Source organism: Excalfactoria chinensis, chromosome 1, assembly GCF_039878825.1.
Source record: "Excalfactoria chinensis isolate bCotChi1 chromosome 1, bCotChi1.hap2, whole genome shotgun sequence".
Lineage (NCBI taxonomy): Eukaryota > Metazoa > Chordata > Aves > Galliformes > Phasianidae > Excalfactoria > Excalfactoria chinensis.
Window position 1 is genome coordinate 136,921,340 of NC_092825.1, and position 16,149 is coordinate 136,937,488.

At 40.0% G+C, this 16,149-nt stretch overlaps 1 protein-coding gene across 6 annotated transcripts in view; it reads right to left on the minus strand.

Annotated features, from left to right (window-relative positions):
- FARP1 (FERM, ARH/RhoGEF and pleckstrin domain protein 1) overlaps positions 1-16,149 on the minus strand; it is a 193,578-nt gene that overhangs the window by 41,901 nt on the left and 135,528 nt on the right. For 4 of the 6 annotated variants that reach the window (XM_072348229.1, XM_072348204.1, XM_072348221.1 and 1 more), the window contains 9 exons: positions 15,812-15,890; positions 13,568-13,665; positions 8,979-9,093; positions 7,676-7,823; positions 4,943-5,038; positions 4,278-4,441; positions 3,412-3,480; positions 2,591-2,666; positions 149-389 (listed from right to left, as the gene is read on the minus strand). In XM_072348229.1, the coding sequence (XP_072204330.1) occupies positions 149-389; positions 2,591-2,666; positions 3,412-3,480; positions 4,278-4,441; positions 4,943-5,038; positions 7,676-7,823; positions 8,979-9,093; positions 13,568-13,665; positions 15,812-15,890 (1,086 nt within the window). The remainder of the gene's footprint in view (positions 1-148; positions 390-2,590; positions 2,667-3,411; positions 3,481-4,277; positions 4,442-4,942; positions 5,039-7,675; positions 7,824-8,978; positions 9,094-13,567; positions 13,666-15,811; positions 15,891-16,149) is intronic. The other 2 variants (XM_072348246.1, XM_072348238.1) reach the window with 1 other exon arrangement.

Sequence of the window (16,149 nt, forward strand, 5' to 3'; positions counted from 1 at the left end):
CTGGTCAAATCACCCTCATAATTGTCATTTGTTTGGGAATATGACCGGGTTATTTGTCCTCTGAGGAGATCATACTCGCTATCTACATCACTGCAGTCAATGAAAGGAATGGAGGTGCTGCTGCCATGAGCAGCCCTGGATGCTGGACCTGTGCTTGGTTGCTGTGACTGAGGTCTGTTCTGCTGAATCCTGTCCGTAGCAGCCTCCTCTTCCTCCTCCACTGCTGACACCACTGCTCCATCCACCTTTCTGCCTTCTTTTGGGCTCTTCTTTAAGGAAGGGCTCTTGTGTTGTCCAGTGTCTTCCGTTGAAGCTTTCAATTCCTTTCCTTGCTGGCAGCTCTGCACTGCTGCAGCATCATTGTCATCTCCATAGGCAAAGCTGGAGCTCTGGAAAGACAAAGGAGGAAAGGGAAGGAAGGGGTAGACAAAAGGGAGAGAGGGTTGAGAGGGAAGGGAGTCAGAGGGAAAAGGCTAGGTGTAATTTATGCACTACAATTTTACAGTATGTCCTTCCGCAACATAGGAATCTCTTAAAAGCAGAAGTGACCCAAGCTTCAAGATGAATTAGAAGGAAAAAAGAAAAAAAAGGTCTCTGATTCCAAAGAGCAGAGCAGATGATGGGGGGAAAATACATAAGCTAAACAAGGAAAGAAAGGGAAGGCAGAACACAGCAGCAATACGTAAAACGGAGGATCTCAAGTATTTCCATGTTCTAAGGTAGCCATCAACACTGAGAACATCCAACTGTTTATACTACTCTGAAGCTGGAGGGATAAAAAAGCATGTAAAGACAAATCCTGCATGGCCTACTTCAAACTCAAAAAAGCCCAAAAGATCACACATGGGCTTTTGAAGACCATGCATTCAACCACGAGCATATCTGCCTCTGGTTCAGGGACTGGCTTTTCTGCAAACTAATATGCCAGCATCAGACCAGTAACTATGCACCAGCTACCTGAGCTTGTCTTTGTAATATTAAAAAGCTAAAAGATATCTGAAATAGGCTGCGTTCATAGCAGAATTATCTGAATTTCCTGGATTTGCAGGAATGAAAAAGCTTGTGAATATCAAAAGGAAGACTGGGTAACATTCTCGAATACATTAACCTACTATTTTGCACCTGCTGTTTAATCTCGACCACATGTAAGGTTATGTGATAAAACACAGATGAGCACAAAAAAACACTGGTAAGGAGGGGATAATTACCCCAACAACCTACTCAGAAAAACAGAGCTCCTCTGGAGACTGTCCTGGGAGAATTATCAGCTTGTGGCTGGGTCTTTCTGGGATGCCAAAGTATGTGCACATTGGTTGCATGAGCAGGTCAATGCATAAATACTGAAAATCATCAAACTGGACTAGTTGGTGAGTAGGATAAGTGAGTTAGAACCAAATATAGGAGCAGCCATAAATCTGGGCCAAGCACTAGAAAAATAGAGGGGACATGACTACTGGAGAGTACAGGATGTCCAAGCCAGCTACTGGAGAGACAAGGTGGCCTAAGGACTGTGTGCTGGTAATGTACCAAGTCTGGGAGCAGCTGGCTACTGGACAAGCACATCTGCACATTCATGTCTTTACAAGGTAGCTGGGAACCAGGCTTTAGCTATGGGGCAGACTGAGTGTCTATGATGTTACTGGAGAAAGACTGCACGTGTATGTACACATGTACAGATCCAAGTAGAGGCAACTGGAGCAGGGCTATTAGCCTTGGAGGCTTATGTGTCCAGGTAACATCAACAGAAGAAATTTAAGGATCCAATAACAGATAGATCTCATATTTAAGACCAGTAACTGGAGGGATTCCATACTGTATACATGTATAAATATTGTCCACTAGCAGACTTTCTTCCTGACCAGTCTGATTGGAATATGATTGAGGCTGTTGGTGCTATTTGTGTTTGTGTGAGTATTGTTTTCTGTTTGTTTTTACCTGTATGGCTGGCTGTGTGCATATTTGCATGTGTATACACATGTGTATGAATGAATCCGCATGTTTGTGTGGCTGCTAATTATATACACATGCTCTGCCACTGGCTGGACCTGGAAACACACAGCTGCTACAGCTTCACTGTATTTGCAAACTACTGGATTTGCAAACTCCTAACATATAGTCACTATTAGCATAAGACAAATACTTTTGGTATCTACCAGAGATAATGACTTCAAGGGCCACAGCTGAAATTTCTCTGAAGAAATTAATATAATGTTAATATAACAAAATATCTTGTCCTGGACAGCCAACACTCCTCAGAGAAGGAAAATAATTACATTTTCCCAAGTGCAATCACCTGCAACAACCTGGAACCCCAGCAATGACACTACGGATTGCAGTTTTTCAGGTGGCCTTTAGCACAGTTCAGACAAGCTCACTGTTTATGCTTGTGCTGCTGTCTGGAAACAATTCTGTTCCATAGTGAAAATGAACACATTCCACATCAAAAAGCTGAACATCATAACAGCCAGGGTTCCTGAGCTCATGCTTAAATGGGAAGTGAGCAGAAGCCTATGTTCCTAAAGTTTCCAAAGATCAGTCGGAGGTGGGTAATATAAAAGGCATGATGCAGGATTTCATCAACATCACTGACTTGTTTTGGCACCTCTGTATGCTGTTCTGAAGGCTGTGCTGTCAGACTCCTGATGGAACGAATCTTGCTGTGTTTCCTGGAGAAAAAAAGCAAAATCACAGTAAGAAGCCATGTCAGTTTTACCTCATCAAGAGACATGCCCCCTCGAAAACAAAAACTTGGAGCAGCAGCATTCACAAAGGTCTGCTCCAAAACTGATCCTCCTTTCTGTAACGCTTAAACGTGCTACGTGTTGAAAACATACTATTGTAATAAAAGAGAGAGGCACTGAAGCGAAAAATGGTCCATCGGCAGAACATGAGTCATTACCAATAAATTGTCATAATCTTTGTGGCAGTTTGTCCATGAATTTCTGCTCACTAGAAATAAGTTGAGTTCCAATAGAACGCACTCTATCAAAGTTAGATGTCTTCCCTGGAGATCTCTCCTTTGAGGATGTTTGTACCTACTCCTGTTGTCTTCTCTTTTATTCTCAGATTAATATGTGCACTTAAAACCCATTTAAATCCTTCTCTGCTCACATGTATTAATCGCATCCTACTGAAGAGGGTGCAAATCAGTATGAGAAGAGTTTACCTGTAAAAGTAGGGCATACACTGCTGAAAAACAAATTAAAGACTATTGATTTTAAATAAACTACAGATTAGTTACGCAAACCTCTGCCAAAACATTCAGGACCAAGAGGATATTATACAAGTAACAAACCGTCAAACCAACAACAAAGGGATTTTTTACTTTGAATAATGCTAAGCTCTCACAAGTAAATGGAAACCGCTGCTTTAATTAAAAATATTTGGGTAGCTCGTTTATTTTCCTCTCACCTTTCAAACTGTACTTTTTTGTGCCCTCCTTCTTTAACATAGTCAAGAACTTGCTTCTGAGTCCGGCCACTGAAAGAAAAAAAATGGTTATACTATTAATCTGAGGTACTGAATTGTTACTTCAGTATAGGCTTTCCAGTGTATTACTGAAAGCCCTGAAAAAAGTAACCACACATATGTGTATGCAGCACAGCTCACAGTGAATGCAGGATGTAGGCAAAATCTGTTCTCCAAAGCAAGAGATAAGCTGAATGCATCTACATTTTACTATTTATTGTCAGAAACTCAAAAATTAATAGCTTGTTTACCTTAGTTCTCTGTATCTTAATACATTTATTTTGCCAGTAGGAAACAAAATGGGAAGATAGTTAGAATGGCCATATCTACAAGGTTCCTGCTCAAGGCAGCTGTGGTGTACCAACAACACTATCTCAACAAAGAAGGTGTTTCTGACTGTTCAATTTATATCAGCTTCCCAAACAAAAAGAAAGGGTATTTACCCCTGACATGCACAATACTCTATCTACAAAAAGGAAGCAACAGCAAAACATCAAGAAGTGAAAACTCCAACAAAGCCTTCCTACAGCACTTAACAATACTGCAGGTAGATCTGGTCTTAGTGTCACTACATCATCATACCTTACCTCTAGACAGTTACTTTGCAACAGCTACCATGAAATGAATGCAAGTTTTTTCCCCAGTGTTTTCTGTACTGTTTTAGCTGAGAAGATAGAATTAAACATATAAAGGAGCAAACTACAGATGCAGAGCTGAAAACGGTGGGTTTAGTCCTAGATGATTAAGGATACAGATGTGATTTTGAAATACGAGGTTAACAAAGGTGGAAAGAAGAAAGCAGGTCTCACCTGAACCTAAATGATGAACCTCTAGAAAAAAGAACAGGTTTGGGCTTTGGTTTCGGCTCCTCAAACAGCCTGAAAAAGGCATGATGTTCCACACAGATCTTCCAGAAGGACTTGCAAAAATCTCGACTGGCCATAAGGAATTCCAGAGTGTCCTGGAATGAACTCTGAAAGTTGAGAGAGCATTTGCAGTGTGAGCAAACAAGCAACACACAATACAGAGATGCACTAATGAAGCAAGTTCTATGCTACACAAAAAAGAAAAAAAGATTTTTCCCAACTTATTGGCTTTCAGCATTTATAGACCCTATTCTTCCTTTTAGACATCAATGACCTGCTTAGCAATATCTGAGCAGTTGCTTAAGCTTCCTTTCATTGACAAGTATGACAGAGATAAAGAAAAGGTGTCAAGAGTAACACGTGAAGAGGTGGTTTACAGGCTACAACTTAATAACCAATGATATAGCTCCACAGGTGTCAACAGAAGACACTGTGACATTCAGTTTACATTTCCTCTGGTTGGGTTGGCCATCTGAGATGCTGGTTTGATGCATGCAGTAACACATCAACAGTGAACAAAAGCAATTAATAAACTCTCAAGAGGTGATAAAAACATACGTTTTATCTGGGAGCAGAAATTTATCAAATAACATCTGACAAGGACTTACATTCACATCAGGCCGTAGTTTGATAAGAAAGCGTTTCCTCTTGAAGCTCAGCTTCCGAACCTTAGCCCAATTGAAGGCATTGATCTTGGTGTGACCCTACAAAGGACAGAGCCAGCAGAATTTATGCATTACAGATCTGAATGGAGAAATTCAAACCACTACTGGTTTTTCTTCTCATTCATCCCCTAGTACTGTAAACAGTGACATACGTTCTTAACCATAAGCACCCAGTAGTGTGACTGAAGGCAGGCACTTAAGGCTCGTGCACTTTTGAAGGACTAGGTAAGCTGATAGATGTGAAACTACAGAATCCAGTATTGCTGTACAAAGCAGAGCAGCCTATTTTGTCTCTTCATAGGGTGCAACTGAAGTAAAAGGCATCTAAATAGTTTATCTGATTCCAAAATGTAAGAAAACATTTAAAAAAATATATACAACAAAAACAAACAGCCTGAAAGAAATCCCTCTGAAATACCATTATCTCCAACGATGGCATCATTAGCCCTTTGCCTCAGTATCACCGTGGAAGGGGTCATATAAACCACCCAGCTCCAATTCCCTTGCTGTGGACAGTGACAAACTGCACTAGACCTGTTGCCCATGGGCACATGCAGTCTGGCCTCAAACACCTCCAAGGATGGGGTACCCACAGCTTCTCTGGGCAGCCTGTGCCACAGCCTCATTTGCCCTCTGAGTACAGAGCATCCTCCTAAACTCTAATCTCAATCGACTCTTTTTACTTTAAAACTGCTATCCCGCACCCTATCCCTGTAGTCCATGGTAAAGAATCCCTCTTTCTTGTAGCTCCCTTCTGTAGGCTCCCTTTAATGGAATGTAGTCTCCCCAGAACCTTCTTTTCTCCAGGCTGAACGACCTCAGCACTCTCAGCCTCTCTGTAGATGAGGTGTCTTTATGTTAGTCAGAAGCAGAGACATTGTTTTAGAACATTTATTACACTAGCTTGCTCAGTAAAGACTTCAAGACACACATGCCTGCAGAGCAGTACAGAGGTTTTGAAGAACAGCAACTCGAGGATGGCTGAAGGCAGAAATTCACATTGATTAGGGCTCCGTCATCAGACAGACATAGGAGTAGTGACAGTGTGATGATCTCTAAGTCAGTCTGCTGTCTAAGAATCACATAATTAACCTCCTTTAGAATACTCAGAATACACTGATTTCTTAATAAATTGCAGACTTCAAAGTAACTCTGAGTGGGTACTGCTTAAGCCATTTGTCAGTGAACCTTTATTTCGATTTTATACTGATGTGATTTTAATGTGATCTTTACATTTCAATTTCTCTCAGCTATATCCGTAATAAATAAATGGACTGAAGGCTCCAATTACTAGGCAGACTCCAGCAGGTCAGAGCCTGACCATCCCTCCCCTCTCAGATCTCAGCCTTGGAGAGATGCTCTCCAGCAAAAATTCCAAGCTTTTTTGAAAGTTCAAAAGCAACCCACCTCTCTTTGAAAGTCTTAAGACTCTACAAGAAGGAGAGTTGGCTGAGTTTTAGAGTTTGGGCCTTCAGCTAGCTGCTGCATCAGTCTGGAAAGACCCCAGCAGTCTGCTGGGATTCAGTGATGTCCATGCTATTTTGGATATGTTCCTTCAAGTGCAAGACAAATTTATAAAGCTTTGCTATTCATTAATTCAACTGATGAAAGTGCTGTGGGGGAGCAGGGGAGGGTCTGTAAATACAACTGCGGTAGCGCTGTGTACATTTCTCACAATAACTTCATGTTTTCCTGCTTCAGTTTTGTAGCTACACTGTCAACCCATTTAGCTGCTCAGAGTTTTCATTATTTTAATGTTTTAATTTAGAGCTTTGGATTAGGCACTTCTGAGTTCATTTGTTGCTGCTGTTTTTTTGTTGTTTTCTTTTAATAAAAAGACAAAGTACTCTTCAAGGCTGGAAACGCTGCACTATTTTAACTGAAGAGAAATGAATGGTGGTAAATACTTGTAAATGGACATTTAAAAGAACAGTTTACTTACTGCTGTTGACACTGTGCAGAAAAAGGCATTTGGGATGCCAGTAGACACAAACTCAACTGAAGTGAAACCAGATTATGCAAGCTGACTATCTGTACTTTCATATCTATAGAATTCCAATTTGTTATTTCCCTAAGGGGAACTGGAGAACAAAAATTCAATAAATTTGCTAATAATGCTTCATGAACAAGGCTGAGTGAGGCAGTAAAGCAATGAAATCTAAGGAAAATGCTTGCTAACTTCTGGTGAAAGAGGTAGGATCCACCGACTCAGCAAAGGTAGAATGGCCAAGGCTGGTCAAGGATACCGCAACACTACAGAGAGCTTGCATTCACTTCCTGTATTCTTCACCTTCTACTCCAGGTATCTCTTATTTGTCCCTGTTTCACAACCATTTAGTATGCACTGTGCCTACAAGACCTGCTTGCTCCTTTATGCAGAAGGTGTCTGCATGACCAACTTGCAAATTGCGAGCTGCAGATCAGTTTGCATTTTGAATAGCGTACTGTAGTTGAAGATCGAGTTCTAGCCTGTGTGTGCAAAAAAGGTATGAGTCCCTAGAAGCAAAGGACATAGTGGAGCTATTTAAGGTTTGAGGTATTGCTAGAAAAGATTTGGAAATTCCTAAATTTTCTTAAACAAATTCTTTGTGATACAGTTGAGGTCTTGGATTCTTATTGATCTAAGAGATTACTCTGCTTTATAATGAGCAAAGTCACATGCTGAGCAGCTCTAACCTGAAATACCAGAATGCCTGTGTTGGCAACAGCCAGGTTGATTTTTGTCCCTTCCCTGTCCTTGGCTGGATGCAAGCGTATTCCATACATCTCCAGCCGACGGGCAATCTCCAAAAGCTGGAAATCAGACTCTGCTGGTGTCTGTCCCCTTGAGAAACAAAACAGAAGACACACAAATTATTCACACTGATTAAGAAAAAACAACAGGTCCTCTAGTGAATAAAAAGACATTTTACCAGAGACTAAGAGCCATCAGGGCTAATACGTCCAATTGTTTTGTCTACCTCCACACAATTATTTATCAGATAAAAAAAATATTTCATCTCACTACAGACCAATACCAAAGTATTCACAGGTTTTACAATCTACTAGAAATTTCAATCACTCCAGTACTGAAACACCTGAAATTGGGATATTGAGCTGTTACCTTTAACAAAAGTAACTCTAATTTTTTTCCACTGAAGAAACATGTTATATTCCTACAGAATAAAAATAAAGAAATTGATGTTTGTGAGGATGTTGTTCATTGTAAAAGTGAATGCAATACAGAAATGAAGTGAAACAGAAGGTACGAACATCTTAGCATAAATGTTTGAAACCCACAAGTATGAAATTTCTTACAACTAAATTAAGCAAAAGTTCCGATTATCGTTGCAGTAGAGCTCCCTACACTCATCTCCAATTCCAGTTCAAAATGCAACTGTTAAAGTCTTGAAGTGTTTTCATAGCAAAAAAACCAACCCCTTTTTATGTCTTATTCCAGTTTTTTTCCACAATTGTACTTTTTTTCTCAAGACTTTAGGAGACCAAGTCACTAATGTGTGCCATTACATTGAGTGCTGATCCCCCAAGTCCCCAATTCCTCAAGCACACTCCGCTCTTCCCAAAACTATCATTAAATCTCTTCTTTATCCATCTCTAAATACAGCACGGAAACGTGAAAAAGCAACATTCAATGTCCTTGAAATCAAAAAGTGCATTGTCACATTGTCACAAGTGCCTGACTGATCAGCTATCATTTGCAATCACATCTGCATGCACGGAATCAGCAGTGAAGCATTTTGGATGAAATAGACTGTAAAATAAGGACATGCTTGAATGAATATCAAAAGCAATTGCTCTTTAAACATTTTATTATGATGATGGGAGAAAGGCAACAAAACTTCCAGGAAATTCACAGGCTTGGATGTTTTTTGACAAGTTTTTTGCCCTTTTGCATGTGCTTTTTTGCATATACAACATAGCACGTAGTAATAAAACTGCACTGAATTAAAAGAAGACTAAAAAAGAAAAGTAGTCTTACATGTGATTACGGTGGAATTCCATGATTTTGTCTTCTAGTGCTTCTTGCTGAGGTATATACTTGTTCTTCGCTAAGTGTTCACGGTCTATGGTTTCATCAAAATCCCCAATCTCAGCTATGGAGAATTTTAAGAAAAGTCTATTAAAACACTGAATTAAATCCAAGTTATTCAGGCAATCCAAAAGGTACAGATAGCTGGGAAGAGGGTAGAGAAGCAATCACAGCAAACCATGACTCAAACCCCTACTATTTTATCTTATAAACATTCCTCCCTTCTCATCTCTATGAGTATCTGCAACCCAAGGGTTCCTCCCACCCACAACCACATACGTTGATGCCAGATATTAATTGAACAAATGAAATCATCATGGTGCTGCTTTGACTTACGTGCAGAATAAAGTGGGGGTAACAGGGAGAACAGCATTAATTCAGCAGAACACATCCATCTCTCTTATGCATGGTAGTGCTCAGGTACCTTTCCCCAGAGCTGACAAAGACAAGCTTCCCCCCCAAGCCCATGCCCCACACTGTAATCTCAGGGGAGATATGAAGTGAGATGGTTTTGTTTGTGTGTTTGAACGCGGCCGTGTACTCAGCATGTTATGAAACATTCACCTTCCACTAATTCTGCAGCAGTTTGAGACAAGTTCCGTCTCCCTCCTCCTCAAAGTTGCTCCCATCTGCTGCAGTTATTCAGCAATGTGTGTGCAACAGTATGCCACACCCACCTTCCATTTTGCAGCCCATTCAGTGAGATTTCCTTTCCTTCTGAGGGGAGAGAGGGTCAGGCAATCTATGTGTGGGTGCCAGATTACTATCTTGTTGCCTGCTATTCTTGGAATGCTTCTTAAAAATCTTGCTATTCGGTTTTTCACAGAATGATTTAGAAACCTCTGCCTGCAGATCTGCCAGAACATTACAAACGACACTGCAACAAAAGGCTGCTATCTTATTAATGTAAGTGAAATTAAAATGCAGCTCCCCCGTATTAGATCCAGGCTGCAGACAGACGGCAGACTCAGATCCTTGCCTCACCCTCTGTTCTACCCATATCAATGATCTCTTAAACACGTTCTGTCCGAGATGAGCTGGCTTTTGATAGAAGAAAGGTTTAAGGAGATGCTTGTAACACTGCAAAGTGATTTCTGGCAAAAGTTTGCCTGTTAGCAAACATACTTGCAAACATGAGAATCAATAAACTCACGCTGGCAGGGAAGATGAGGACCACAGCATCTACAAATGACAGAAAATCAACCTTTCAACCTAACCAGGCTGCAGAGATGGAAGAGTTGGTAACACTGTCTGATTTCCGTTCCCTTCCTCATTTCATCTGCTCTGAGTCATTCCTTGAGGTATGTGGCCACAGAAGCATCCCAAACTATTAGAGAACTCTCCTTTGTAAAGAAGTCTCTTTAATTCCCAGATCTGAAGCAGGTCCATCACCCCCATTCCACTTGCTTCCTGCGATTCAGATCTCTGGGGTACATTTTTAACCCTAACTCAAATGAAAAGTAAGATTTTACTGGGGCCATAAGGCTGCCTAAGTCTGCAGCACCTCAAAAGGCATGGACTAGACTCTTTAAAATGCTGTTCGTGCCTTGTAGACCTTTGTACATAGAAGCAGTTAACCACTCTATGTAGGGCTTTCTCCAGAGCCCAGAGAACATACAACTTATTCTACCGCTACATGATTTTTATTATGTTCCCTGTCAACTGCAAATTCATGATCAAAATTGTCCTCCAGGCTTCCTAATTACTTCTGTTCTCTTTGACCTTGTACCAAGCATCTTTTCTTTCTTCTCAGCCCAGCCCTCCTTCTCCAGCTCTGCCATCACTTCCCCTACAAAGGAGATGCATTTTGAATATTACCAGCCTGGCATGTAGGTCTTCTTTACAGTCTTCTGTTTTAGCTTAAAGATTGATTCCCATTTGAGGCTTCCCTCCTTTGAGCTTGCAAGTGCATTACACCACTCTCTATATTCTGCCTGCATTAGTACTTCCGACATGTCTAATGCTTTATATTGCACCTCTTTTTGTTTAATCAGACCATCTTCTTACTTTACACATTTGCTTTATTGCATCATTTGTTGTATCATTGTCCCCTCGTTCAACACTTTCTACAATGCTTTTGAGGTGTTTTCAAATAGAATGTTTCAAGTACAAATTTCTTTCTGTAATATACCTGTCAATTGAACATAAACCTATTTGCTATCACATTGGATTTCATTAAAAAAGAAAAAAACAAACAGTCCACAACACTGCCATAAGCTTGTATACATAATATAAAGGCACTTGGAATCAGATATCCTCCATGGAAACTGCTGGTAGGCACAGCATCGATAAGACATACAATACCTAAACTCCTATGTTCTCAATCTTTCCTCTTTGATATCATTACTCTTATCAGCTGTCAAGTTTTATTTTTGTAGCAGGCATATATGGAGTATTTTTTTAGCTACTGAATATTAAGGCAGAGAGAAAATAAATATAACAGACAGTCATGTGGGTAAGATACAGTCATAGCTTCTTATCAGATTCAGTTTTCACAGAAAAAAAATGTTCATGAGACTAAGGTGGGAGAATAAATGAGACAGTCGTGAAGTTTTAGCCGGGGTTTCTAGCAAACACACAGAAAGGGGGGTGGGTGAAAATCATAAACATCTAAAACAGCCCAAGTTGCAGCTGGGAGCTGTGAAGAGGCACCATGAGGCACAACATCTCTCTGCCCAAAGCAGCAGTTTGGATTCTGTGGATACCATCTTACCACTGCGGGATGAATCCCTTGCCTCTCTCCTTTTAGAAGATGGAAAAAAACCTATTTATTTATTTCCACCCTCCCCCCTCAATATAAAAGTATTTTACTTTACCATCCATGGGGAGAATACTACTTGTTTCCTAAAACTACAGTTCAGAAGTCTACCCATCAAGCTCACAGGTGAAGGGGACAAAGAACTAAAAAGGTTTCAAGAGGAAAACAGTTTTATTCAACATTATAGTGCATCTCAGTAGCATAAGAGTCATGGTGGTGATATGACACTTTTATACACTTCAAAAAGAAAGCTTCTTTCCTTCCCTCATTGGTGTGTCGGGGTGAATGGCCAAGTGCATGGCAGAGGAATTTTGAAGTACATTCAGTAAAACTTGAGTTTGTGCACAGAAGTGAAAAGGAAGGTTTGTACAAGTACAAGAATGTCCCGGGGTTTCATCCTTTCATGCTGTTAATTTTGGAACATAAGCTAGTAGTTGCATTCAGCAACCCAGGCACCAGAGCTAAGGAGGGTTCAGTGAAGAATTTAATTGAGTAATCAATAAGAGATGAGCAAGACATCAACTAAGATCTACGTAGAAGTCATAATAAAATAACATAAAGGCAATAGAAGAGTTCAAGAAGGGAAGATCGTAAAGCAGTATCTCTACAACAGAAACACGCACTAAGGTATTCTCTCCCCAACATCTTTATTTGGTGCAAAGACATCTAGTAGGAAGGCCCACTCTCCTAGAATACAGTCTAACAAATGATAATCAACTTCCCCAGAATTATCAAGACATTTTCAGCAGAGAAGACAGAAAATTACAACTAGCTTAAAGAAGGGAAGAACTATAACTGGTGTGCTGAATGCTGTTAATAGGGAAAACTAAAATATGCAAAAAGCTTGCTAGCTAAGGACTTATTCTTAAAGCCTGTGCTGCAAAAATACTCAGTTTTGAAATGGTTTGAAAAGTTCAGACTTTTCCAAAAGCTGCTGTACTTTACTGCTACTCAGTCACATTGGGCAAGGATGGCCATGGTAGACACAAAACCATGCAATATCTCGCTCTTCAGTAACACTTGATGAGAAACTCCTCTAAAACTCAAACAGACTATGAGAAAGAATCATGAGATTCATCTACTCAACACTAAAGAACTCCTGAACACCTTTGTTGACTGCAATTTCCACACAAAGGCATTTAGAACAACGGTCTAGTTGACCATCACGTATGCGAATTAACTATTTTTTCCTACTCTTACTCTCAACAAGAGTATCCACAGTCTTGGTTTCCAAGTGGAAAACATGCATTGCTTTCCAAGTGATTCTGAAGTCGAAAGAAGGTATGATATGACAAATAAGTCCACTGAACAGTCTTCTTGTTCATACACTGCAATTACCAAAAAAAGAGCTTGAAATCTGTTGGGTTTTTTTCTTCCCTATCAGATTACTCTTAGGAATGTAACTTAGTCTGGCATTCTAAACATGTTTATTTACTACATTCTGTAGACAGCGTCCAGATCTCCAAGAATTTGAATGCTCTGCTGACATAATACAACACTAACTATAAATAATGAACCAAAAATTCAGAAGAATTCAACCTGTTTGCCCACAAAGTTTGCTTTTTAAAGGACCCTGCATAGACCATCAAATAAGTACTTTAAAAATGTAAATCCAGTGGCCAAGAGCTCATTTTTAAATAAAAGAGTAAATTCTCTGCATTTTAATGCTAATATACAGAAATATAATAAATTGTCAACATGACTAAAGCCATCTCATACTAGCTTCTAATAGGTAACCCAGCAAAGCATGTCTAATCCTCCTGGAAAGGAAGGAACTTACACTGTACTATGTGTGAGATTAAGAGGGCAGTGCTGGTATCGTTACACGTTAGCCTTCCCTGTGCCAGGTCCTGCTTCACTTGCAATGCAAATAGGTACCTGCAAAACAAATATAGAGTTATGCAAAGCAAGAGGGAAAGATGAAGAAGTATTAAATTTCAGGTCCATTTATTTGCAATACATTCCTTTTACTTTTCAGCATCTACAGAAGTGATCTGAATATCCTAAGTTTAGAGGCTAAGTAAAACACAAGTACTGTATTACTGCCATTACCATCTTAAATAGTAGCTGCCTGCTTGGCAGAACCAAAATGCATCTCTTTTTCTTTTCTCCATTTCTATCTCTCTTAACCAAATCAATGAGATATGGAAGTATGTGACAGTAAGAGCAAATGTGACAGCTATTACACACTCAGCAACCGCACCTCAAGATAACCGACCTACTTGCAACTACGAAGAAACACCAGAACAGAAGGGGAACTACAGTTTCTACCTTGGCAGTCACTTGGAAATAAGGAGCAAGGTCTTTATTGCATGACTTTATCTAGATCCAATACTTTTGCAGCATGTAATCCTGCACTGTTAACAGCCATTTTTAACACATACACTTACAAACCAGTCATCAAGGGCAAGTCTATATTCACAGTTTACATGCACAGACATCACAGTTCCACAGCACTATTTCAACATTTAAATTTATTTCAGCTTCAACAGAAATTAAAATAGGTTAGTTTCATTCAGCATCAAATTCTTACCTAAAAAAAAATGACCTAATAGCAGGCGTTTCTCCTACATTTGGAATGTAACCCAAATTGGACAGGCACCTTAACAAGCCTTGCAGTGACCACAGTTCCTCTAGGGAATTCATACAAGAATCTCAACACTTTTTACTAAGACTGGATTTTAATATATTCAGTGAGAACTCGCATTTGAACGTGAGTTTCTGAATGAGATGTAGGTGAATTAAATGCCAAAAATGCAAACTGAGCAGAAGAGTATGGATGTCAACATATGGAGTACATGAAATAACATAGCAGATCTAAATAATGTCCTTTTGAAACCTGCAGACATTTGCTTTGCCATACAAAATTCACCCTCCTAGAAGCAAAAAGCACAGAAGTATTATATTCTCTGCTTCTCCAAGTGATAAAACTGTTCCCTGTGGATATGCTTTCACATCCTACACACTGCTGTGTACATACATTCAAGATCCCCAGCACACACGTTTAAAACCTAACAAAAAAAAAAGTCATTAAGATTCAGAGATATGTCTCCAGGCACAGAAAGAGATCACCAGAAATCAGTTTACACTGCACATACTAAGCAACCGCTATGCAGAATATCTACTCAGAAACAAGCTCCACATAATGCTGTGAGCTGTCCTTTATTATTTTCACTGTCTTTCAAGTAAATATTCCTTCTTCCTATTGTACTTTTCCACTTTTCTCTGCCCAAGTCAGTAACAGTTATCATTTTTCTTTCATTCCATTGCACTGCTATCAAACCAAGACAGAGAAACACAGAACACCACAAAGGTGAACTTGTTCTTTTTAAGGTATTTATGCAGATACAAAAGCTCTTTGTAGAAGAGAATGTCATCTTATGGGAGGATTAAAAGTAAAAACCACTAATGGAAATAGAGAATCAGAACAGAAAAATGTAACTGCAAAGAATAATAACTCTAGATCAGGAGTTAAAAAGTTTCAGCAAAGAAGTACTGCCATCAAGCAGTTTGTTTTTTCCCCTCGCATACACATCCGCCTACAGGGAAATGCAACTCATGTCCTTATGCCAACAGAGTGAAATTTAGAGCTCAAATCAAGTTTTTATAGAGCACTGAAAACAAACATACCCCTTAGGTACCCTTTCTACATGCATGTCTACCCTTCCATTCTTCTGTCCCTTCCTCTTTTAGTTAATTCCCTTTTCTGTCCATTTCTTCATCTGTCAATGGATGGAGCCATGCAGACCTTTGGCATCTGCGCTGGCTACATGAACAGGGTCTCCCAGCTGCTACAACTTGGCAATTCCTGCAGAGCAGCTTAGTCCCATACATTCGTGCAGGCACACGTGTTCCTTAGTGTAGAGGAGTGCCCCAAAGCACTCAATGGTGGGGCGAAATAACTTCGTGTTAACACAGACAAGGAGTCATCGATTCTCACCCACTCATCTCAGATCCCGCATCCTTTGCTCTATTCACCAAAGATTTCAGATTAAAAAACATATATAGTCGGACAACTACTAACCTTGTCAGTTCCTCCTGCAGCTGAGCATGGTCAGGTGGGAAGAATTTTACCACAAATTTTACAACAACATGCTTCGGTCCTAGGGAAAAGGTCAAAAGAAGTTACTGATATCTTGGTAACGTGGTGGCCAAACTTTATACCACAGAACAATGCACAAGGGGTATGTGGGATCCGCTGTGTGTACATATGTATGGGAGATTGGTAATCACAGCCTGAACCTCTGATTAATCAGCTGAGGCAAGTGTGGGGTCAGCTGTGAGAGCACAGGTGAGAGTGATGTAGCTGTGCTCCGGAAGGGGTGGAGCTTGACTCCATCCCCTCTGAGACCTCATTTAAGG